The sequence below is a fragment of the Neoarius graeffei genome, chromosome 26 (assembly GCF_027579695.1).
Source record: "Neoarius graeffei isolate fNeoGra1 chromosome 26, fNeoGra1.pri, whole genome shotgun sequence".
Taxonomy (NCBI): Eukaryota; Metazoa; Chordata; class Actinopteri; order Siluriformes; family Ariidae; genus Neoarius; species Neoarius graeffei.
This window is the reverse complement of record NC_083594.1, coordinates 622,916-648,686: the sequence shown is the minus strand read 5'-3', so window position 1 is coordinate 648,686 and position 25,771 is coordinate 622,916. Positions and strand designations below refer to the sequence as shown.

The 25,771-nt window shown below is 48.5% G+C and overlaps 1 protein-coding gene and 1 pseudogene across 1 annotated transcript; both read left to right on the top strand.

Annotated features, from left to right (window-relative positions):
• The first annotated feature begins 164 nt into the window (after positions 1 to 164).
• LOC132874620 (25-hydroxyvitamin D-1 alpha hydroxylase, mitochondrial) lies at positions 165 to 6,331 on the top strand. The gene is made up of 10 exons (XM_060910943.1): positions 165 to 182; positions 1,747 to 1,917; positions 2,055 to 2,245; positions 2,350 to 2,546; positions 2,744 to 2,944; positions 3,044 to 3,207; positions 3,314 to 3,480; positions 3,620 to 3,701; positions 5,783 to 5,980; positions 6,097 to 6,331. The coding sequence occupies exons 1-10, from the start codon at positions 165 to 167 to the stop codon at positions 6,208 to 6,210; spliced, it is 1,503 nt and encodes a 500-aa protein (XP_060766926.1). The 3' UTR covers positions 6,211 to 6,331.
• Positions 6,332 to 14,117: 7,786 nt separating this feature from the next.
• On the top strand, positions 14,118 to 21,023 carry LOC132873916 (EEF1A lysine methyltransferase 3-like; annotated as a pseudogene).
• Positions 21,024 to 25,771: the final 4,748 nt, after the last annotated feature.

Sequence of the window (25,771 nt, the reverse complement as noted above, 5' to 3'; positions counted from 1 at the left end):
ATTCAAGCACACAAACCCCTCCACCACAATAAGGTGGCAGTTCTAGGAGGGGCCAAAGTGCGAAGCTCTCGATTTACCGGTCGATCTACGTTCCGACTCTCACCTATGGTCATGAGCTTTGGGTAATGACCGAAAGAACAAGATCGTGGATACAAGCGGCTGAAATGAGTTTCCTTCGCAGGGTGGCTAGGCGCTCCCTTAGAGATAGGGTGGGAAGCACAGTCACTCAGGAGGAGCTCGGAGTAGAGCCACTGCTCCTCCACATCGAGAGGAATCAGCTGAGGTGGCTCGGGCATCTCTTTCAGATGCCTCCTGGACGCCTCCCTGGGGAGGTGTTCCAGGCATGTCCCCCCGGGAGGAGGCCCCGGGGAAGACCCAGGACACGCCGGAGGGACTATGTCTCTCTGCTGGCCTGGGAACGCCTCGGTGTTCTTCCCGAGGAGCTGGCCGAGGTGTCTGGGGAGAGGGAAGTTTGGGCTTCCATGCTCAGACTGCTGCCTCCGCGACCCGGCCCCGGATAAGCGGATGAAGACGAGACGAGACGAGACATGTTAAAGCAGTGAGAGTGCACTGAGAGTGTTGTGGGATAACGGATGGTGATAATGTAATGTTTTAATTTGTTGTTATATGCTAATATTAATGATGATAATATGATGATGTTGAAAATATGCAAATGAGGAAAGATGACGATACAGTATGAGTATAATGTGGTAATATGGTGATATTTTAATATGTTAATGAGGTCATGTGATGACAGCAGGTGTGTACATGCTGAAAGCTCACACCACGTCGCTCCATCACTCCACTTTCTGCTTTCTGCATTTCTGTGAAATCTAAAGGAGGTCAGAAAGTCTGGTCGGGACACAGATTTATTCAGGCTGAGTTCTGAGTACTGATTATATTTCTACACTGAACACACACATGGGCTTGGACCAGCTCCAGGTTAATCTCAGAGCATCACTAAATTCAAACACAGCATTATACGAGTGTGTATCAGGACTGCAGCTCACTGTGTGTGTGTGTGTGTGTGTGTGTGTGTGTGTGTGTGTGTGTAAGGAGTTGTGTAATGATGTAATGACACTGTTCGCTTGCTAATCTGCATTTTCAGACAACATTTTAACCTGAACACACGGCTGAGTCGGCACTTTACACAGATAACCAGTTTTAACACTTCTTACAGCTGATAAAGTTCATTTCTCTCACACACACACACACACACACACACACACACACACACACACACACACACACACACAGTGTATTGATATATAGATATATTTTATGCAAAAGCCAAAGATCCAGGTCAGACACTATCTGTGTGTGTGTGTGTGTGTGTGTGTGTGTGTGTGTGTGTGTGTGAGATTAACTTTATCAGCTGTAAGAAGTGTTAAAACTGGTTATGAGAGAGAGAGAGAGAGAGAGAGAGAGAGAGAGAGAGAGAGAGAGAGCAGGTGTTAATTTAATTCAGCATTTCAGGTATTAATTGATGTTTCTGTCTCATTTCTGAGTTTCATTAGAAGGTCGACAGTGTGCTCAGAATTCAGGGGTTTGCCAGAGTCCTACATTCTGATTGGCCACGCCTCCAGAACAACCCTTTCTGTCAGTAATGGGTGGGCAATGTGTGTGTGTGTGTGTGTGTGTTATAAATAGAGAGTGGGAGGGTGTGGGGGATACACTCATCCCATCAGAGACAGAGTGTTGTGTGTGTGTGTGTGTGTGTGTGAAGTGTGAGTAGAGAGTGTGAAGATGCTGCAGCAGGTGATGCGTGTGCCATGGAGGTGTGTGTCCCCGGTGATTAAGTGGGCAGAGCCTGTGACAGAGGTGAGGACTCTGGATCAGATGCCCGGACCGTCAGCAGTCAGGTTCATCTGGGATCTGCTGGCAAACCGAGGGCTGTCCAGACTGCACGAACTGCAGGTGAACACACACACACTCGAACCAACACACACACCTGAGCACACTTGAACAGGAATGGTTGTGTTCTAATCCAAATCTGTAGGGCTGTGTATTACTGAGTGAAGTGTGCACTACCCTGAGTGTGTGTTTATTTCCAGCTGGATGGTCGGCGGCGGTTCGGGTCGATGTGGAAGGCGAGTTTCGGTCCAGTTCTGACAGTACATGTTGCAGAACCGGAACTGATAGAGCAAGTGCTCAGACAGGAAGGACACACACCCATGAGGTCAGACATTTCCTCCTGGAAGGACTACAGGAGACGCAGAGGACACGGATACGGCCTGCTGACCGCGTACGCACACACACACACACACACACACACACATTCAAACTTTATTGAAGCTAACAGTTTAAATTTTTTGATTGATGGCTGGATTGTGTTGTGGGTGTGATCAGCGAGGGGGAGGAGTGGCAGAAAGTTCGCAGCCTTCTCGCCAAACACATGCTGCATCCCAAATCAGTGGAGGTGTACGACAGCACACTTAACGCTGTAGTGAGCGACCTGATCACTAAACTCAAACTACACCAACAACAAAACCCTCACGGAGTCGTCAATGACATCGCAGCAGAGTTCTACCGCTTCGGCCTGGAAGGTACACACACACACACACACACACACACACACACACACACACACACAGAGCTGAGATTAAATATAGATTATACTGAGAAAAAGACAAACATAAAATCTCTCTCTGTCTCTCTCTGTCTCTGTATCTCTGTCTCTCTCTGTTTCTCTCTCTCGCTCTCACTCTCTCTGTCTCTGTATCTCTGTCTCTCTCTCTCTCAGGTATTTCCTCTGTCCTGTTCGAGTCCAGGATTGGCTGTCTGGATGCCGTGGTTCCCATGGAAACAGAACGTTTTATCCAGTCCATTAGCACGATGTTTATGATGACGCTGCTCACCATGGCGATGCCAGCATGGCTCCATCGGCTTTTCCCCAAACCGTGGCGAACGTTCTGTCAGTGCTGGGATTACATGTTCCATTTCGGTGAGTGGAGAAGTGAAAAGTTTACGGCGTGTGGTTTAAAGTCTCCAGTGTGGAGCTGATTATTACAGCCACGTGGAAACAGCTGCATTTCCTCCACAGCAAAAGGTCACATCGATCAGCGCCTTAAAGAAGAAGAGGAGAAACTGGCGCATGGACAGGAAGTAGAGGGGCGGTATCTGACCTATTTCCTGTCTCGAGCTGGAATGCCGATGAAATCTGTGTACAGTAACGTGACGGAGTTGCTGCTCGCAGGAGTCGATACGGTAATTATTTATTTATTCACCTTCACTCATTCCTGCGGTTACAGTCACACTCGAACACACGTTCACTTCATCACTGCTGTCATCTGATCACTGATCCGTCTCTCAGATCTCCAGCACGCTCTCCTGGTCTCTCTATGAACTTTCCCGCCATCCTGAGATCCAGGCGTCCCTGAGGTCAGAGGTCATGAAGGTTCTGGGAGACAGAAGAATCCCGACAGCAGCTGATGTCGCGTCCATGCCTCTGCTGAAGGCCGTCATTAAAGAAATCACCAGGTTCACAGATTTACATGTACAGTATAATAATGTGTGTTCTGATTGGCTGAGAGCAGTACGGTGTGTTCTGACTGGCTGAGGGAAATACCAGGTTACCGTTTATGTTTCTAATACTCAATGTTTTATTGTATATAAACAGACTGTATCCTGTAATTCCCGCTAACGCCCGAGTCATCACAGATCGGAATATTACAGTCGGAGGCTACATCATTCCCAAAAAGGTAGGGGTGTGTTTATTATTGCTTCAAATAGATACCCATAATAACTAATCAGTGATCCAATACTGTGAACATTTGCTCTATACTTCACCTCAGACACGTGCATTGTGTCCTAAATGTCTTTGTGCTCCCTTTTCCCTCGACCTGAATATGAAGTGCACTATGTAGTACACTAATGTAGGAAGAGAATGAGTGCTGTCCAGTGACGCTCTCTCACATCATCACTCCATTGAGGACATGCCCCAAACGCACATGCTTTGTTCACTATACAGACCACAGTAACCAAACACACTGCATCATGGGTATTCTAATGCAGTGGCGGCTGGTAGTCTTTCAAACAGGGGAGGCTGGTCGGTTACGATATTTCCAGATTTTGAAAGAAAAAACATCAATTTTGCCCATACTCTTGCCTCTGATCTGGCTGATTGTTGGCAGGGTCACAAACTGTGAAATAACAGGTTCTTTTGGCCCATTAGCCTACTGTCCAATATACATGATGGTGGTGTTGGGGGGGGGGGGTATATTTTAACATTTTATATTTTAAAATTGTGGCATGTTGTTTAAAAATTGATCATTATTGAAAGTAGCGCTTTGCCAGGAACCTCAGCAGTAACAGCAGAGTGTTCTGGAATAGGCACAAGCACTGACCTTGGGGAGCCAAACATAGAGCTGGGTGCCACACATTTCATTCCATGACACTTTCCCTATATTTTACTTATTTTGACTGAGAAATGTTTTATTGACAATTTTGATAACCCTTCGCTTTTAATCCAGGTCTGTAGTGTGAAATGTTCTTGGCTGTGTTTTTGTTTAAAAATGTTTTCCAAATTGTAGCTGTGTTTAATTCATATCCAGAAAAATATATATTCCAATATAATATACTCAGCATAAACATTTTAAATAGATTCTATATTTTTGGTCCATCCATGACATATTACTAAAGTAGCCTATTTACTGTTGTTGATGTGGGTCACTTGCTGTTAGCCAATTCACTTTCTCGTACCAGGAGAGCTGAAAGGAACGAGTATTATTCCCTACCTTTTTCACCAAGTCAGTTTGAGGCGTTGGTCTACCCTGCTCTTTAATTTTAATTTTTTCCTCGAAAGGAAGACTGGCAAATGGCTTCGCCAAAATTAAATCAGCAATGCTTGGCATCCGTGCGCAGCTTTCTTGCTAGCTGACTAGCCCCCTCAAGTTCAAGTTCAGTCACTCAAATAAACGAAATTTCTGGAACTAAGATAGCAAACTTGACAACACTATATTTACACTTTATTTACAATGAAAATATATACAAACTAAAAAAGCTGGTAGAAACCGTATGTAATGAATGAAATCGAAATGTAAGCTGATCTCTTACAATACACCACAGCACTTGCGAATCCGCATGGGACTGAACTGAAATTCACCGCTGCCTGTCTATAGTTGAAACGAGCTGTCAATCAAAGAAAATATCTGGCCGCTTTCACCAATCACCAGTCTCCTCGTGGAAAGCTTTGCCATGTCCCTCCCACTGTGAGGCTCGGAGTCCATAAGCGGGCATTTTCACACTATTTGTCCAATAATCGTCTTGCATTTTGAGATTGAAAAGCGCATAGCTCCCAAATGCCATTGAAGTCCACTGAGGCTGGGAGTCCGTGAGACTCCGTGGGCGGGCGTTTTCGCAGTATTTGTCCAATCATCATCTTGCATTTTGAGATTGAAAATCGCGGAGCTCCCAAATGCCATTGAAGTGCACTGAGGCTGGGCTGCATCACGCTGTCACGAGGGGGAAAACCTCACGCACACATTAGGCGAACTGGGGAAAGTTATAACCGAATGATTTCGCGCTGTAGTTGGGTTGAGCAAATATATTTCTATGATTCTGGATCTGAAATAGCAACGTTATAAGGTCGGCTATAACATAAGCCTAGCGCAATTCATCCTACACGATGTTCGTCATTTTTAGAGGAGGCTGAGCCTCCCTCGTTGTCTTAGAGCAATCGCCCGTGTTCTAATGTTAAAGAATGTAACCCTGCCCTCCACTATAACTCCACCCTCCACTCTAACCCTGCCCTTCCCTGTACTGTGTGTTTACTTGTTTGCAGACGCTCATCACTCTGTGTCATTACGCAACATCACGTGATCCGGCCCAATTTTCTGACCCGGACTCATTTTTCCCACAGCGGTGGCTCAGTCGTGATAACGGGAATCATCCGTACTCATCTGTTCCCTTTGGAGTTGGCAAACGCAGCTGCATCGGTCGCAGAATTGCAGAACTCGAGCTGTACCTGGCACTCAGTCAGGTACGAGGTTCATTTTGTGTGTTTACACTCTCAAGAGATCCAGTTCAACTCAACACGAGTCAAACACATCACCTGATAAATAATGTTTAAAATTAATGTTTTCTCTCCAACTCCAGATTCTACTGCATTTCGATATAAAACCGGATCCAAGTGGCCATGTGGTCCGACCCATGACCCGAACTCTCCTGGTCCCAGACAAAGCAATTAATCTGCAGTTCATCGAGCGCTGAGTCTCTGCACATGGCACTGTGTCTCCTCTTCTGAGGAAAACATCTGCACAGAAATAACGCTGGAGAGAGTGCACTGTGTGTGTGTGTGTGTGTGTGTGTGTGTGTGTGTGTGTGTGTGTGTGTGTGTGTGTGTCCGCACGCGCACTCACACAGTGCTCTTTACAGGCATAATTTCATTTTGTCTTCTGGCTCTGGAACAGAATGGGAGTTGAAGGAAACGCTCAGGACAGATGAATAATTCCTGTGAAAGACTCAATATAATCACTTCAGTCTGTGCTTGTGGGGAGGGTCCTCTAGTGGACCACCCCCCCAGTGGACACACACCTTGAGTGGACCCCCCCAGTGGACACACACCTCAAGTGCCCCCCCCAGTGGACACAAACTTTGAGTAGACCCCCCCAGTGGACACACACCTTGAGTGGACCACTCCCTTGAGTGGACACACACCTTGAGTGGACCCCCCCCAGTGGACACACACCTTGAGTGGACCACCCCCCCAGTGGACAGACACCTTGAGTGGACCCCCCCAGTGGACACACACCTTGAGTAGACCACCCTCTCAGTGGATACACACCTTGAGTGACCCCCCCCAGTGGACACACACCTTGAGTGGACCCCCCCCAGTAGACACACAGCTTGAGTGGACCCCCCCCCCCAGTGGACACACACCTTGAGTGGACCTCCCCAGTGGACACACACCTTGAGTAGACCCTCCCCAGTGGACACACACCTTGAGTGGACCCCCCCAGTGGACACACACCTTGAGTGGACCTCCCCAGTGGACACACACCTTGAGTAGACCCCCCCCAGTGGACACACACCTTGAGTGGACCCCCCCCAGTGGACACACACCTTGAGTGGACCACCCCCAGTGGACACACACCTTGAGTGGACCCCCCCCAGTGGACACACACCTTGAGTGGACCCCCCCAGTGGACACACACCTTGAGTGGACCCCCCCCAGTGGACACACACCTTGAGTGGACCCCCCCAGTGGACACACACCTTGAGTAGACCACCCCCAGTGGACACACACCTTGAGTGGACCCCCCCAGTGGACACACACCTTGAGTGGACCCCCCCAGTGGACACACACCTTGAGTGGACCCCCCCAGTGGACACACACCTTGAGTGGACCCCCCCAGTGGACACACACCTTGAGTAGACCCCCCCCAGTGGACACACACCTTGAGTGGACCCCCCCAGTGGACACACACCTTGAGTGGACCACCCCCTCCAGTGGATACACACCTTGAGTGCCCCCCAGTGGACACACACCTTGAGTGGACCCCCCCAGTGGACACACACCTTGAGTGGACACCCCCTCCAGTGGACACACACCTTGAGTGGACCCCCCCAGTGGACACACACCTTGAATGGACCCCCCCAGTGGACACACTCCTTGAGTGGACCCCTCCCAGTGGACACACACCTTGAGTGGAACACCCCCCCCCCCCCCCCCCCCAGTGGACACACAGCTTGAGTGGACCCCCCCAGTGGACACACATCTCTAGTGGACACGCCCCCTCATGGACACGCACCCCCCCCCCCCCCCCCCCCCAGCAGCTGAGTCCCTCTGACTTCTGTGGAGCAGTGAGCTGATCCTGATGGTTTTTTTTTTTTAATCTGAATTTAAATATCTTCTGAAATTCTGCTCATTTCGGGAACCAGAGGTGATTTATGCCTAAATCACACGTGACTGAAATCAGACTGCAAAATCAGATGATGGCCTGAAGGCCTGGAGTACTTTATTCACTTTCACATATAATGATGTTAATGTTCAAGTACTGGTGCTTAAAAATGATGCTTTAATGTCAGTCAGGTCCGTTACTGTTACTGTCATGTTACTGTGATTATCATGTTACTGTGACTACAGTCTTACTGTTACTATAGTGTTACAACAGTGTTACTGTTACTACAGTGTCACTACACCTGGGCAGATGTTGCTAGCAGTGACAGCAAGCTCCTCTTCACTACGAGTGTTAGAAATGTTATCACTTGTGCCCGCATAAGCAGCGGCTGCTTGCTGCTCTTTAATGTTCATGTTGTCAGTAGCTGCCATGAAAAAGCTTGTTACCTTTGGCAGTAAATTCTTTCTGCTTTCCTCCCACTTCCTCCTTTTATCAGCACCACTGCAGCACCTTCGCTTCGTTTTCCAGCAGTTTGAACACCACAGCGAGTGGTTTCCCCGAGCTCACTGCCGTCCTCCTGAATCACTCCTGCAGATCCCACAGTAAGATCATGGAGTAATCCAGTGTAGTGGTGACCGATGGGGCCCCGAGACACTCACGGATGAAGCATTCTGATGCCGTTATAGTGTAAGGAGTTTTAGTGAATAATTAGTTTAACAAAAAAAGCTTTCTTAACCATAAGTTTGTGAGACATTTTATGGGGCCCTTGGTAGCTTGGGGTCGAAAGCAATTACCTATAACGGCCAAATTGCGTGTGTGTGTGTGTGTATCTGTGTTAAAGACAATAGCACAGACAGTACAGTGAAATATTCAAAGTTATCAAATCTAAATAATGAATTTAGTTTTAAAAGTTATAATTTTGTATTCTCGTTAAAAGTATTTGCAGGCAATAAAATGAAAAAATCATGCCCGTCTCTGTAACCAGCAGAATGTGATCAGAATGAGCAGATTTCACTCAGAATTCACTCAAACCTCAGAAAATCCTCTTAATTTCACCTTGAGTTTTTCCTCTTTGATTTCTGTTTCTTCACTTCTGTTCATTTTATTAAGAGACAATGTGATGTTTTCTTTCTTTGTGTCTCCTTTAATTCAGGTTTTTCATAGTATATATGAATTTATATGGCTCATGTTGATATATTCATATAAACATTCTATAAATGTGTTTTTGCTGACTGTGTTTACTCTTTAAATACCAATTTAGCATCAAAGTTTGTGCTTTTTTCTGGATTTTCAGGATTATTAATTTTCTAACAAAAACAAACTGTATACTTACACACAAGTAAACAAGCGAATGTATCTGGTTTTAATAATAAAAAGGAATAAACTGAAAGTTTGCCTCTTGTTCAGTGATGAGCGCCATCCCTCAGTTTGTTTTCTGGCGCCACCATGTGGTCACACACTGAATGACATATCACCCGTTTTTATTAATTATTACAATTGATATTAAATTATATCATCTGAATAGTTCACTGTGATATTGTATAAGTCATAGTCATATAAACATAGACGCCGCCTTCTGTGTAGAATCATACGTCATCCTCGCTGCCATATTGGATGTGGCAAAGTGGAGTTTCTTCAACTGTCTCTGGTATAGCATCTAGACAGTAGCCGAGAATAAAGATGCCTCATTCATGTGCTGCGTTTAACTGTACCAACAGGTTTACCATCCAAACGAGATCACATGGGATTACCTTTCACAGGCGAGACTGGAGAAATACTTTTCATTGTATTTGGTCATTATAACGTAATTTTACGAACAGATTTTTCTGACTTTGTGGCTAATATGAAGTCTCGTGCATAATAGCCGCTCAGTGAAACCTGTCTCCAAACAACGAAGTATTTCATTTGTAACTACACTGATTGTTGTTAGTTGCTTAGCTAACTTTTCACATACTATGTAGATTTCCCAAAAATAAAGCCATGAAAAAGCAGTGGGAGACAGCTGTGCGACGGGAAGGGTTTTCTGCTACTCCGTCATCCATGCTCTGCAGTGAACACTTCAGAACGGAGGATTTGGACAGAACAGGTCAGACAGTCAGGATCAGAGAGGGAGCTGCTCCTTCAGTCTTCAGTTTCCCAGCTCATCTCCACCCGGGGGTGGTGGTGGTGGTGGTGGTGGTGGTGGTGGGGGGGGGGGGGGTGTAGAGTTATAAGCAGTGAGAATTAGAGAATACAGTGCCACACTATGATGAACGTTTTTGAACGTATGATGAATGTTTTTAACCTTTCTGAATGTGAAGGAATCAGTGATGTATTTTGTTTTGGTATGACGTTAGAACCTGGCCGAACTCAGTTTGGCGCTCATTCAGCTCACTTTATTCAACGAGAGCAGGTCTGTGTGGTGACTCAATAAATAAAACAGTGCATTTTTATTTTCATTCACTATTTCCAGTTTTTCCACTATTTCCATCATTTATCATATTCAGTCTTGTAGGTTGGTTATTGTGGCCTCAGGTTTTGGGAGCTTGCTACGGTATGCTGACTGATTAGCTTACCTGAGCTATCTATCGCGTATCTGTCGCTAGTTTGCAGTGTACAGGGTATTTCACACACTATTTATAACCATCACATTAAAAGTTCACCAAAACCCCTATGGAGAAAAATCCGAGGACCGTGACGTCGCCCGGGATGACGCAGCCGGGGCCCCACCCTGGAGCCAGGCCCGGGGTTGGGGCTCGTATGCGAGCGCTTGGTGGCCGGGCCTTTGCCCATGGGGCCCGGCCGGGCTCAGCCCGAAGAGCTGACGTGGGCCCGACCTCCTGTGGGTTCACCACCCACAGAGGTAGCAGTAGGGGACTGGTGCAATGTGGATTGGGTGGCAGTCGAAGGCAGGGGCCTCGACGACCTGATCCCCGGACACAGCGGCTGGCTGTTGGGACATGGAATGTCACTTCGCTGGGGGGGAAAGAGCCTGAGCTTGTGCGGGAGGTTGAGAGGTACCGGCTAGAGATAGTCGGGCTCACCTCCACGCACAGCTTGGGCTCTGGAACCCAGCTCCTCGAGAGGGGCTGGACTCTCCACTTCTCTGGAGTCACCCGTGGTGAGCGGCGGCGGGCTGGTGTGGGCTTGCTTATAGCTCCCCAGCTCAGCCGCCATGTGTTGGAGTTTACCCCAGTGAACGAGAGGGTCGCCTCGCTGCGCCTTCGGATTGGGGAGAGGGCTCTTGCTGTTGTTTGTGCCTATGGCCCAAATAGCAGTATAGAGTATCCGGCCTTCTTGGAGTCCCTGGGAGAGGTACTGAGGAGTGCTCAGACTGGGGACTCCATTGTGTTACTGGGGGACTTCAATGCTCACGTGGGAGATGACAGTGACACCTGGAGGGGCGTGGTTGGGAGGAACGGCCTCCCCGATCTGAACCCGAGTGGTGTTTTGTTATTGGACTTCTGTGCTAGTCATGGTTTGTCCATAACGAACACCATGTTCGAGCATAGGGGTGTCCATAAGTGCACGTGGCACCAGGACACCTTAGGTCGGAGGTCAATGATAGACCTTGTAGTCGTTTCATCTGATCTCCGGCCCTATGTCTTGGACACTCGGGTGAAGAGAGGGGCTGAGCTGTCAACTGATCACCACCTGGTGGTGAGTTGGATCCGCTGGCGGAGGAGGAAGCTGGACAGACCTGGCAGGCCCAAACGTATGGTGAGGGTCTGCTGGGAACGTCTGGCCGAGCACTCTGTCGGGGAGGTCTTTAACTCCCACCTCCGGGAGAGCTTTTCCCAGCTTCCGAGGGAGGCGGGGGACATTGAGTCTGAGTGGACCATGTTCTCTACCTCCATTGTGGACGCAGCTGTTCAGAGCTGTGGCCGCAAGGTCTCCGGTGCCTGTCGTGGCGGCAATCCCCGAACCCGGTGGTGGACACCAGAAGTAAGGGATGCCGTCAAGCTGAAGAAGGAGTCCTATCGGGCCATGTTAACCTCCAGGACTCCCGAGGCAGCTGACGGGTATCGGTAGGCCAGGCGTGCTGCAGCTCGGGCAGTTGCGGAGGCAAAAACTCGGAACTGGGAGGAGTTCGGGGAGGCCATGGAGAAGGACTATCGGTCGGCCTCGAAGAAATTCTGGCAAACCGTCCGGCGCCTCAGGAGGGGGAAGCAGTACTCTGCCAACACTGTTTACAGTGCGGGTGGGGAGCTGTTGACCTCGACTGGGGACATTGTCGGGCGGTGGAAGGAATACTTTGAGGATCTCCTCAATCCCACCGTCATGTCTTCCACTGAGGAGACTGAGGCTGATGACTCAGAGGTGGACTCGTCCATTACCCAAGCCGAAGTCACTGAGGTGGTTTGCAAGCTCCTCGGTGGCAAGGCACCGGGGGTGGATGAGATCCGCCCTGAGTATCTCAAGTCTCTGGATGTTGTGGGGCTGTCTTGGTTGACACGCCTCTGCAACATCGCGTGGCGGTCAGGGACAGTGCCTCTGGAGTGGCAGACTGGGGTGGTGGTCCCTCTTTTTAAGAAAGGGGACCGGAGAGTGTGCCCCAATTATAGGGGAATCACACTTCTCAGCCTCCCAGGGAAGGTTTACTCCAGGGTACTGGAGAGGAGAATTCGACCAATAGTCGAACCTCGGATCCAGGAGGAACAATGCGGTTTTCGTCCTGGTCGCGGAACACTGGACCAGCTCTATACCCTTCATAGGGTGCTCGAGGGTTCATGGGAGTTTGCCCAACCAGTCCACATGTGCTTTGTGGATCTGGAGAAGGCATTCGACCGTGTCCCCCGTAGTATTCTGTGGGGGGTGCTTCGGGAGTATGGGGTTCGGGGCTCTTTGCTAAGGGCTGTCCGGTCCCTGTACGAACGGAGCAGGAGTCTGGTTCGCATTGCCGGCAGTAAGTCAGACCTGTTCCCAGTGCATGTTGGACTCCGGCAGGGCTGCCCTTTGTCACCGGTTCTGTTCATAATTTTTATGGACAGAATTTCTAGGCGCAGCCAGGGGCCAGAAGGAATCCTGTTTGGGAACCACAGGATTTCATCTCTGCTTTTTGCGGATGATGTTGTCCTGTTGGCTTCTTCAAACCAGGACCTTCAGCATGCACTGGGGCGGTTTGCAGTCGAGTGTGAAGCGGCTGGGATGAGAATCAGCACCTCCAAGTCCGAGGCCATGGTTCTCGACCGGAAAAGGGTGGCTTGCCCTCTCCAGGTTGGTGGAGAAGTTCTGCCTCAAGTGGAGGAGTTTAAGTATCTCGGGATCTTGTTCACGAGTGAGGGAAGGATGGAGCGTGAGATCGACAGGCGGATCGGTGCAGCCTCCGCAGTGATGCGGTCGCTTTACCGGTCCGTTGTGGTGAAGAAGGAGCTGAGCCAAAAGGCGAAGCTCTCAATTTACCGGTCGATCTACGTTCCGACTCTCACCTATGGTCATGAGCTTTGGGTAATGACCGAAAGGACAAGATCGCGGATACAAGCGGCCGAAATGAGTTTCCTTCGCAGGGTGGCTGGGCGCTCCCTTAGAGATAGGGTGAGAAGCACAGTCACTCGGGAGGAGCTCGGAGTAGAGCCGCTGCTGCTCCACATCGAGAGGAATCAGCTGAGGTGGCTCGGGCATCTTTTTCGGATGCCTCCTGGACGCCTCCCTGGGGAGGTGTTCCAGGCATGTCCCCCCGGGAGGAGGCCCCGGGGAAGACCCAGGACACGCTGGAGGGACTATGTCTCTCGGCTGGCCTGGGAACGCCTCGGTGTTCTTCCCGAGGAGCTGGCCGAGGTGTCTGGGGAAAGGGAAGTTTGGGCTTCCCTGCTTAGACTGCTGCCTCCGCGACCCGGTCCCGGATAAAGCGGAAGAAGACGAGACGAGACGAGACATTAAAAGTTATATGTGTTGTTTTGATGCCTGTTTGTTTCCCAAATATATATGTGTGTGTCTTAATGGGTGAATAAAAGGCATCGAGTTAAATATTATTGTAGAAAGGGGCTTTATGAAGTTCAGTCCATTTACTTGCATTGGTTTATGGGGAAGATTTGCCGCATCCAATATGGCGGACACTCTGACGTATCCCAGCAACGGGCCACCAGCTCAATGCGGCGTCTATGTTTATATGTCTGTGATATAAGTGTCATATATCCATAAGAGATCTTTAACATTATGAAAATGAAAACAAAAACAAATGTGCACCGCGCATGCGCACTGCGGGAGCAGGAGTCCAATCCTCCAGAACATCAAGACTTTTATTTTATTTTTTTGTTATGGGTTTGTTATGGTGTGAGTCATTCAGTGTGGTTTTCCATGGATGGAGATTTAGATGAAGTGTTTCCCGCTGAAGATCATTTATTTAAAGACAGTTAATCATCAGATAAAACATTTACATTTTTCGGTGGGAATTTATCATTAATGAGGTTTTCGGTGGGAATTATGGAGGCGCAGCGTCAGTTTGGGACGCAGTGAGTTTTACTCAGCAATATCTGACTCACTACACACCGAAAGATCAGTGAACTCACCGGAAACGCTTCGTTATTGCTCTTGTGATTTATTAATAATAAATTGACGTCGCTTCCGGGATGTGTATTGCATCCTCGTGCGTGATGACGTCAACGCGTCACGCCCTTTATTCTCCAGCTTCACCTCTGAGATGATTCAAACTGATTATTTTTACTGATTCGATTCGTAGATCACTGAATAATTTGAATCATTTTTTAAATCACTGATTCAGTCAGAGTTATGATTCATTATTTATGTTTATCAGACTGTGAGGATTTTTCTGAATGAACATTAGAATATAAACGTGAGAAGTGTAAACACTCACTCATTCACACACACTAACACACTCCCTGCTTTACCGTGTGTCTGTGTCCTCAGGGGATCCAGATGTGTGAGTGTGTGGAGCGTGAGTGTGTGGAGGTGTGTGTCCTCAGGGGATCCAGATGTGTGAGTTTTTGGAGCGTGAGTGTGTGGAGGTGTGTGGGAAGCGTGTGATGGAGTTGGGAGCGGGCAGCGGCCTGGCCAGCATCCTGAGTGCTCGATTAGGTGAGTTTCAACATCGCACAGCAAACTGAACTGAACTGATCAGCAACCTGCCTGCCTGTCTTTCTGTCTGTCTGTCTTTCCCTCTGTCAATCGCTTTATCTGTCTGCCTTAGAAAAACACATATTGCACCCTAAAGCGTCCTCTGGTTTGTCCCTCTGCAGAACACCTGAAAGGTTTTATTGAGAAAACGCTGCAGTAGAACCCTTTCAGAAAGCAGGAACCAGTAATCATCTGAAGAACCCTTGAGGGACCTGTTGTCATGTGTCTGTCTCCCTGTCATGTTATCATCGTGTTATGTCCCTACAGGAGCATGTGTGATGGTGACAGATCTCCCTCAGGTCCTTCCCCACACCATGAGGAACATTAACTCGAACACGCCACTGTCCGGTTGACCTGCTGGACCCCCTGCCGTGCTGCTGCTCTTCTGGGGTCATGACCTTGAGCAGTTCTCATCTCAGTGGGATCTGGTGCTTGGCTCAGACATTGTCTACATCCCCGAGACGTTCCCTCTGCTCCTCCACACCCTCAGCCACCTGAGTCAAAGTAGCGCTGTGTTAGGACTGGGACTGTTTTGGCCTCTAGAGGCCACTGTTATTTCCATCTTGTCATGTTTGTTTTGGCCTCTAGAGGCCGCCACTGTGTTTTTGTGTTTGTCTTCATTGCCTGTTTCCTGCCACGCCCTGTTCCTTAATTAGTGTGTGTATAAATACCCCTCTGTTTGTTCCCTTGTCACGGAGTCTTTTTCCTATGCTATGCTGTTAGTGCTAGTTCCCTCTGTCCCATGTACCTTGCCTGTGTCTTTGTATTCTTGGTTTTTGCTTCTTTCTTTTGGACTTTGTGGATTTTGTTTTGACCTTGTGATCTTCTGAGTGTTTGAGTTTTTGCCTCTTCTTTTCTTAGTTGGATTTTGGACTTTTACCCTCTGGATATTTTTGTTTTTTGTACATCTTCTGAGCTTTTGGATTATCCTTTTGTTTTTTCCTTTGGACTGTACATAGTGTAAATAAACTGTTTTTGATACTCTACTTTCGCCTCACGCCTCTGTACTTGAGTCATCCCCCTGGTGGCCTAGTGGGGGTTTGCTGGATTATCACGCCAGCGACCCGGGTTTGAATCCCAGCAAAACCCTAACAGAAAGACTCCGTCATGACCGACTCAGCAGAGGCTGCTTCAACTGTCTACCCGGCCAACCTTCAGGGAATTATGGCAGCTCCGACACGCTTTGGAGCGACCATGGACGAACACTCACAAGCCAACGTGAGGCCCTTGCTCGCCATGAGGTACTGCTTCAGCAAATTGGGAAAACCCTGGCACAGCTGACACCTCTGCCTGCATCTCCTCATCCTGATCCAGCTCCTGTTCCTGCTCCAGTGCCTCCCGCCACACTGTCTCCTTCACCTCGTGAACCCAGCCTTCCTGCACCACAGAGGTATGACGGTGAGTGCCGGGAGTTCCTTACCCAGTGCCAACTCACCTTTGAGCTCCAGCCTATCACCTACACTACGGATCGCCGCAAGATCGCCTTTGTGATAATCCTGTTAGCTGGTAAGGCACGAGCTTGGGCAACAGCTATCTGGCAGAGACCTGAGTGCTCTGATTTTGAACTGTTTACTGAAGAGATACTTCGGGTCTTCGACCAGGCGGACATCAGTACCGACGCAGCCAGAAAGCTCATGTCCATCCGGCAAGGAGGAAGCGTCGCAGACTATGCCACATCGTTCCGGATGCTCGCAGCAGTCAGCAGATGGAATGAGGCTGCCCTGGTTTCAGCCTTTCACCATGGTTTGTCTGACCCCAGCAAAGACGGCCTGGCCTCTATTGGATGCCCAAGTGACCTCGAAACTCTGATCTCACATGCTATTCGTCTGGACAACAGGATTAGAGAACGCTGCCAAGTCCTGAGCCTCCCCGGCTTCACTGCCTCAACATGGAGCCCATCTACCTCCTCCAGTGACTGTCCAGAGCCCATGCAAGTTGGCCGTACTCGTCTCTCTGTAGCCGAGAGGGAGCGCAGAAGGAGGGACAAGTGCTGCATCTACTGTGGCAAGCCTGGTCACTTCCGAGCATCATGTCCCAAGCTCTTGGGAAAAGGACCGCCCCGTCCAGCCGAGGGAGGGTTGTGACGGGGCCTACCCTCTCTCCCGGACTCCCTGGCCAAGGAATCTACATCCCGGTCTTCATCTCCTGGGGTGAGTCTGTCCACTCTTGTCAAGCCTTGTTAGACTCAGGGGCGGCTGGAAACTTTATGGATATCCACTTCGCCCAAAGCATCAATGTCCCGACTGCGCCTCTTGAAGTCCCACTGTCTGTGTCTGCCCTCAATGGCCAAGCATTAGGTGATGGAAGAGTCACCCAAGTTACTTCTCCAGTCTTCCTCCAGTCTCAAGGTCACAAGGAAGAAATATCCCTGCACCTGATTCCTTCACCTGAGTTCCCAGTTATTCTAGGTCTTCCTTGGCTTACCCGCCACAACCCTCGTATAGACTGGGTCACTAGCCAGGTTGTGGAATGGGGCCCTGCGTGCCATGCCTCTTGTCTGCTCTCTAGCTCTCCTGTGTCTCCTGCCAAGCCCCCTGATCTCACCGAGCTATCTCAAGTTCCCACAGAGTACTGGGATTTGAAGGAGGTATTCAGCAAGAGCAGGGCCTCCGTTCTTCCTCCGCACCGTGCCTACGACTGTGCCATCGACTTGCTCCCTGGGACTACCCCTCCTCGTGGCAGACTGTTTTCCCTCTCTCAGCCAGAATGCAAGGCCATGGAGGAATACCTCAAAGACGCCCTGGTCTCTGGGTTCATTCGACCCTCCACCTCACCTGCTGGTGCCGGCTTCTTCTTTGTCGGCAAGAAGGATGGGGGGCTCCGACCATGTATTGACTACAGGGGCCTGAACAAGATCACTGTGCGCAACCAATATCCCCTTCAGCTGATGTCCACAGCATTCGACCTGCTCCAAGGCGCCACCATCTTCACCAAGTTGGACCTACGGAACGCACACCACCTCATCCGTATCCGACAGGGAGACGAGTGGAAGCCTGCCTTTAACATCCCATCTGGGCACTACGAATACCAGGTGATGCCCTTCGGACTCACCAATGCACCAGCTATTTTTCAGGCCCTAATCAACGACGTCTTGAGGGACATGATTAACCTGTACGTTTTTGTCTACCTCGATGACATCCTTATCTTTTCCAAGACCATGCAGGAGCACTGCCACCATGTCCGCCAGGTTCTCCAGAGGCTGCTACAGAACAATCTGTTCGCCAAGGCCCAGAAATGCGAATTTCATGTTCCCGAGGTCTCCTTTCTGGGTTTTATTGTACGGACAGGCCAACTCCAAATGGACCCAGCCAAGACCCTGGCCATCCGGGACTGGCCCACTCCCAAGTCCGTCAAAGAGGTTCAGCGGTTCTTAGGATTTGTTAACTTCTACCGCAAGTTTATCAGGAACTTTAGTTCTGTAGCAGCACCCATGTCGGACCTCACCAAAGGGACAGGTGGATCTTATGTCTGGTCTCCTCAGGCGGAAAAGGCGTTCAAAGACCTCAAACACCGCTTCTGCATGGCACCCATTCTGGTCCTCCCGGACACCTCCCAACCATTCATCGTGGAGGTGGACGCCTCGGACAGTGGTGTCGGCACGGTGCTCTCTCAACTTTCGGAAGGAAAGCTGCACCCCTGCGCTTACTTCTCCCACTGCCTGAGTCCTGTGGAGTCCCGGTACGATGTGGGGGATCGAGAACTGCTAGCGGTCAAACTGGCCCTTGAGGAGTGGAGGCACTGGCTGGAGGGAGTGCAACATCCATTCCTGGTTTGGACGGACCACAAGAACCTGGAGTACCTCCAGCAAGCCAAGAGACTGAACCCACGACAGGCTAGGTGGGCCCTGTTTTTCAGTCGGTTTGACTTCACCCTCTTGTACCACCCTGGCTCCAAGAACACCAAACCTGACGCACTGTCCAGGCTGTTCTCTGCCACTAACAGGGAGAGTGAAGTCGGGCCTATTATCCCTGTGTCCCGGATTGTGGCCCCTGTCCACTGGGGTATTGAGGAGGCCGTCCGACGAGCCCAACGCCAGGACCCCGGTCCTGGGATGGGGCCACCGGGCCTCTTGTACATCCCACATCAAGCCCAGGCCAAGGTTCTCCAGTGGGGTCACTCTTCCCCTCTCACCGCCCACCCGGGAGCTCGGAGGACCCTGGACTTCCTGAAAAGACGTTTCTGGTGGCCTAACATGGAGAAGGAAGTAAGGTCATTTGTCCTGTCCTGTGAGGTCTGCACCAGAACCAAGAACCCGTGACAGCATCCCCAGAGTCTCCTGCATCCTCTGACCATTCCCCGGCATCCCTGGTCCCAAGTGGCAGTCGACTTCATCACGGGTCTCCCTGAGTCACAAGGTAACACTGTCATATTGGTCATAGTTGACAGATTTTCCAAGGCCTGCCGCTTTTTACCACTGTGCAAGCTCCCTTCTGCTCTTGAAACTGCTAAACTATTAATCACTCATGTCTTCCCAGTCTTTGGTCTCCCGCAGGACATCGTCTCAGACCGAGGGCCCCAGTTCTCCTCCCGAGTGTGGCACGGGTTCTGCAAGGTCATCGGAGCCACTGCCAGCCTCTCCTCTGGGTTTCACCCACAGTCCAATGGCCAGACGGAGAGGCTCAACCAGGACCTGGAAACCACCCTGCGAGGCCTGGCTATGGATAACCCGACATCGTGGAGCACCTGGCTGCCATGGGCAGAGTATGCCCACAACACCCTGCAGTCATCGGCCACCAAGCTGTCGCCATTCCAGTGCCAATTCGGGTTCCAGCCACCTCTGTTCCCGGACCAGGAGGAGGACGCGGGGGTGCCCTCGGTCAACCAATATGTGAGACGGTGTCGCAAGACCTGGAGCAAGGTCAGGAAGACCCTCATCCAGACCTCCAGAACCAACCAGACTCAGGCCAACCGCCATAGAAGACCTGCCCACGCTTTCCACCCTGGGCAGCGGGTTTGGCTGTCCACTAAGGACCTTCCGCTGCAGGTGGAGAACCACAAGCTTGCTCCTCGCTACACTGGCCCCTTCAAGGTGGTGCGCAGGGTGAACCCTGTCGTCTACCGGCTCCAGTTGCCTCGGACTCTGAGGATCAACCCCACATTCCATGTTTCCCTGTTGCGGCCCGTACTGATGTCCACGTATGCCCCTGCCCCTAGGAACCCCCCACCCCCCACATCTTCCAGGGTCAGACTGTGTTCACCGTGCATCACCTGCTTGACTCCCACTGGGTCCGCGGCGGGCTTCAATATCTAGTAGATTGGGAGGGCTATGGCCCTGAGGAACGCTGTTGGATCCCCGCCCGGGACATTCTAGATAAAGGACTATGCCGGGACTTCCATTCGGCCCATCCGGATCACCCTGGGAACATCAGGAGACGCTCCTGGGGGGGTTCCTGTTAGGACTGGGACTGTTTTGGCCTCTAGAGGCCGCTGTTATTTCCATCTTGTCATGTTTGTTTTGGCCTCTAGAGGCCGCCACTGTGTTTTTGTGTTTGTCTTCATTGCCTGTTTCCTGCCCTGCCCTGTTCCTTAATTAGTGTGTGTATAAATACCCCTCTGTTTGTTCCCTTGTCACGGAGTCTTTTTCCTATGCTATGCTGTTAGTGCTAGTTCCCTCTGTCCCATGTACCTTGCCTGTGTCCCTGTATTCTTGGTTTTTGCTTCTTTCTTTTGGACTTTGTGGATTTTGTTTTGACCTTGTGATCTTCTGAGTGTTTGAGTTTTTGCCTCTTCTTTTCTTAGTTGGATTTTGGACTTTTACCCTTTGGATATTTTTGTTTTTTGTACATCTTCTGAGCTTTTGGATTATCCTTTTGTTTTTTCCTTTGGACTGTACATAGTGTAAATAAACTGTTTTTGATACTCTACTTTCGCCTCACGCCTCTGCACTTGAGTCATCCCCCTGGTGGCCTAGTGGGGGTTTGCTAGATTATCATGCCAGTGACCTGGGTTCGAATCCCAGCAAAACCCTAACACGCTGTGGTTTATCTCTTGTCTAAAATGTGTAGAGAACATGACACACACAAGTTCTATGACACGTGGCTGCCTCAGAGGTTCAATGTGGAACTCATGCACACTCATGAAAGCATTAACATTTACAGAGCCATACTGAGTGGGACACAGGAACTGTGAGGAGCAATCAACATCACACCTCTGAGTGTGTGGGTATGTGTGTTAGTGGTTAGACATGGCATTCAGAACTGTGTTAGTGGTGTATGGAGGTGCTGAGAACCAATCAGATTGCAGGCTTTAAGATTCTGAAGCTTGTGGCCAGAGAAGTGGACTGAAGCTGTTTCCTGGTGTTTATCTGCTGACGCTCGGGTTTCTGTTCACGGACCTGATCCCATTTGTTCCACTGCAGAGTTTCAGATAAATAGCTCTCACTGAATCTCTGTGTGTTTGTGTGTGTGAAATGCAGTACTGAGTTTATTTTCACACACTGATGAAGTTTAACTGAAAATAAAGTCCTCAGGAGTTTCTACAGTCTGAAACATTTTTAAACTCTGAAGTTTGTGATTTTGTGTGAAAGTAAATATAATTTAATACTCTACTGAATGAGTTTTAATTATCCGGTGGGGGATATAGAAACGGGTTCCATCCGTCTGTCCATCCGGTCATGTTTTTTTTTTTCTGGGCCATATCTTTAAAACTACTGAAGATATCTTCATGAAACTTTGTATACAAACTTTGTATTAAGCAACATGCAAACTGGTGCCTTCTGCTATTCTGGATTTTTGAAAAAAAAAGTATTTTTCAAATTTTTACATAAAAAATAGATTTTGACTTAGTTTCTAAGCACAATGTTCGTTTCCAGAGCATATATCCAAAACTATTCATGATGCAGATTTGAAACTTGGTAAACATGTTAACAAGGTGATGTAGATGTGCCTTTTCATACTAAGAAATTTGAGAAGTTTTTATTTTTCATGTTTCCATGGAAACAATTTCAGACTTAGTCTCTCAGGTTAGTCTGAGGGGCAGGTTTTGTTTCCGGAGCAAAACTTGAAAACTATGAATGGTTTGGTGTTGAAAGTTGGTATACGTGTTGATTAAGTAATGTATATGTGCTTTTTGATACTAAGAAATGTGAGAAATTGTAATTTTTAGTTCACCTGGACCAAAGGTCCGGTGGGTTTATGCCATGGGCTGCTGAGGTCAGTGTAAAGAGGTCGGGTTGGTTTCCTGCAGCACAACTTGAAAAATGTGACAAATATCATCTTGAAACTTGGTATATAGTTGGTATATTGTGTGTGTGCGGGGGGATATATAGATCACTCGGTCTTCTTGTTTCTTTTCTCTTTTCATTCTTTTAAAATATAAACTGTCCTGGAGGAGAACTTCATGGTTCCTGGATGAGGTTTAGTTTCTGTGCAGGAACTGTGTGTGTGTGTGTGTGTGTGTGTGTGTGTGTGTGTGTGTGTGTGTGTGTGTGTGTGTTTTGTGGATTTCACAGTGTGTCTTGTCACAGTGTGTCTCACTTTGTTTCTGTAACAAAAAACTCAACTTTAAAAACCTGCTGATGCACACATTACTCTGTGTGTGTGTGTGTGTGTGTGAGAGAGAGAGAGAGAGAGAGAGAGAGAGAGAGAGAGAGAGAGAGAGAGAGGTTCTTTTCCCCTTCCAAACTTTGGGAGTGTTTCACTTTGTTAAATTTAATTGCATTCCTCATGAACGCAGTGTGTTTACAGGAGGACAGATATTTAACACCAAGTAAAAAAAAAAGACAAGATCATTATAAATGAAGTCAGTGGGTGGAGTCAATGGGCGGAGTTAATGAAAACAGGAGAATCTCAAAACATCCCTCCACATGATGAGCTGCTGAACTTCACATCGAACAGCGTGTGAGACACTCATTTACTCTGTGTGTGTGTGTGTGTGTGTGTGTGTGTGTAAAAAACAGGTAAAAAAATTATTTAATCAGATTTTCTCTGAGTTATACAATATTTTATTTTACATACAATTATATTTATTTAAATTGTCTAATATCTTTAAATTATTGAAATTATAATTAATTTTTATTGAAATTCTATTTAGAGAAGAAAAAAATTTATTAATGATTTGGAATGTTGTCTGAATATTTTTCTGTAGAACAGAACTAAATGTAAAATTATCTCATCTCATCTCATTATCTCTAGCCGCTTTATCCTGTTCTACAGGGTCGCAGGCGAGCTGGATCCTATCCCAGCTGACTACGGGCGAAAGGCGGGATTCACCCTGGACAAGTCGCCAGGTCATCACAGGGCTGACACATAGACACAGACAACCATTCACACTCACATTCACACCTACGCTCAATTTAGAGTCACCAGTTAACCTAACCTGCATGTCTTTGGACTGTGGGGGAAACCGGAGCACCCGGAGGAAACCCACGCGGACACGGGGAGAACATGCAAACTCCGCACAGAAAGGCCCTCGCCGGCCCCGGGGCTCAAACCCGGACCTTCTTGCTGTGAGGCGACAGCGCTAACCACTACACCACCGTGCCGCCCATAATAATAATAATAATTTAAAGAAATGTAAATCATTATTGATTTTATAGCTGAATAAAGTGTTTTTAGTCCTTTACACATTAATGGATTTGATTTTTACACCTTTTTTCTTTTTCTGTTCTTTATTCCTTTATTAATGATGAAGTTCTTTCCTATGTTTACTATCAGATTTAGATCAGATTTAGATTAGATAAAGAAGAGTTTTGCTGTGAACACTTTGTGATAACTTTGCAACGTGTAAAACCTGTAGTTTGTTGATTCTGTTGCTCATGTGATGGTTTTTTATGTTGTGTAATTTTTTGTGTAATTTTCTGTGTAATATTTTTGTGTAACAGTCTGTATTGTGAATTTCTTTTAAAATAAAGACATTTCTGTACATTTAGATTTTTTGATCGGTTTCAGCGTGTCTGATGGAGCTGTGGGAAAGAAGAGAGAGAAACTTCACTCCATGGCATAAACACGGATCTTCTCTCAGATGGATCTCATCTTCACACACGTATGTAATGTTCTTTAGTTTTTCATAAAAATAAATGTTTTTAACCTTCCTACCAGATTTAATTTTGCTCTAAACTCAAGAACTCAGAAGCAGGAAAAGTTCTCTGTCATTAACTCTGAAGCTCAGAGAAGAACATGATTTAACCCGAGCATCTGAAACAAAGCCACTTCAAAACTCTTCAGAACTTTAGTTCAGTGAAATGCTGAGACTTTTCCCTCAGTGAACTTTAATCCCAGTCACTTCATCAGCTTTAAAGCAGCACTGTGGCGCCCCCTGCTGCCTCGTCTCGTCTTCTTCTGCTTATCTGGGGTCGGGTCGCGGAGGCAGCAGTCTGAGCATGGAAGCCCAAACTTCCCTCTCCCCAGACACCTTGGCCAGCTCCTCGGGAAGAACACCGAGGCGTTCCCAGACCAGCCGAGAGACATAGTCCCTCCAGTGTGTCCTGTGATGCGGTTGCTTTACCGGTCCATTGTGGTGAAGAAGGAGCTGAGCCAAAAGGCGAAGCTCTCGATTTACCGGTCGATCTACGTTCCGACTCTCACCTATGGTCATGAGCTTTGGGTAATGACCGAAAGAACAAGATCGTGGATACAAGCGGCCGAAATGAATTTCCTTCGCAGGGTGGCTGGGCGCTCCCTTAGAGATAGGGTGAGAAGCACAGTCACTCGGGAGGAGCTCGGAGTAGAGCCGCTGCTCCTCCACATCGAGAGGAATCAGCTGAGGTGGCTCGGGCATCTCTTACAGATGCCTCCTGGACACCTCCCTGGGGAGGTGTTCCAGGCATGTCCCCCCGGGAGGAGGCCCCGGGGAAGACCCAGGACACGCTGGAGGGCCCCCTGCTGCCTTTCAGCACAAAACACAATTAAATCAAAACATGGAGAAACCCAACATGACTCCTCCCACTCAGCTGGAACTGATGTCCTGGAAGTTGCTTTTTTAGGAAAAGTGGGCGTGGCTCTTCGACTCAGTTCTAACGGGGCGGGGCTTAATTCCAGCTTGAAATAATAATTCTCATCAGATCCACTAGAGGGCAGTATCACTATGCTCTTGTTTTGAATGATGTACTTTTTAAGTCAAGTCAAGTCAACTTTATTGTCAAATATGCTATACATGCTCGACATACAGCACAGATGAAATTTCAGTCCTCTCTGACCCACGGTGCAAACAGGCAATGCAATAAATAAAAATAGAATAATTAAAAAAAACAAACAATATAAACAGTATAAAAACTCTAGATAGGAACTAGACAGACTAAACACTCAGACAATATAAACAGTATAAATAAACAGTATAAACACTAGATAACAACAAGACAGACTAAACACTCAAACAGACAATATAAACAGTATAAACACTCTAGATATTAACTAGACTAAACACACACACACACACACACACAAATTGGTACAAATAACCAAACAGTCAAGGGCACTTGAGGTATAGCAGGTAAACACGAAATAAGCAGTATAAACAAACTAGCAGCTGTTAAGGTGAGGTAGTGCGGAATAGTGCAAATGAGCGAGGTAAAGTGAGATGTGCGGTCCCTGAGTTCAGTGTGTTAATGAACGTTGAGAGTGTGTGTGTGTGTGTGTGTGTGTGTATGTGTGTGTGTGTGTGTTGGGGGGGAACTGTGAGGGTGACATGATGTCAGATGCTGAAGGGGGGGCAGGGGGGTGTGCGGGCAGAATCTGTGGCAGGGGGCAGAGGGGGGAGGAGGGGCAGAACAGGGAGGGAGTTGAGCCTCCTGACCGCCTGGTGAAAGAAACTGTTCTTGAGCCTGCTGGTTTTGGCCCGGAGACTCCGCAGTCTCCTCCCCGACGGCAGCAGACTGAAGAGGCTGTGAGATGGGTGGGTGGGGTCACCTGCAATCCTGATGGCTTTGCGGGTGAGGCAGG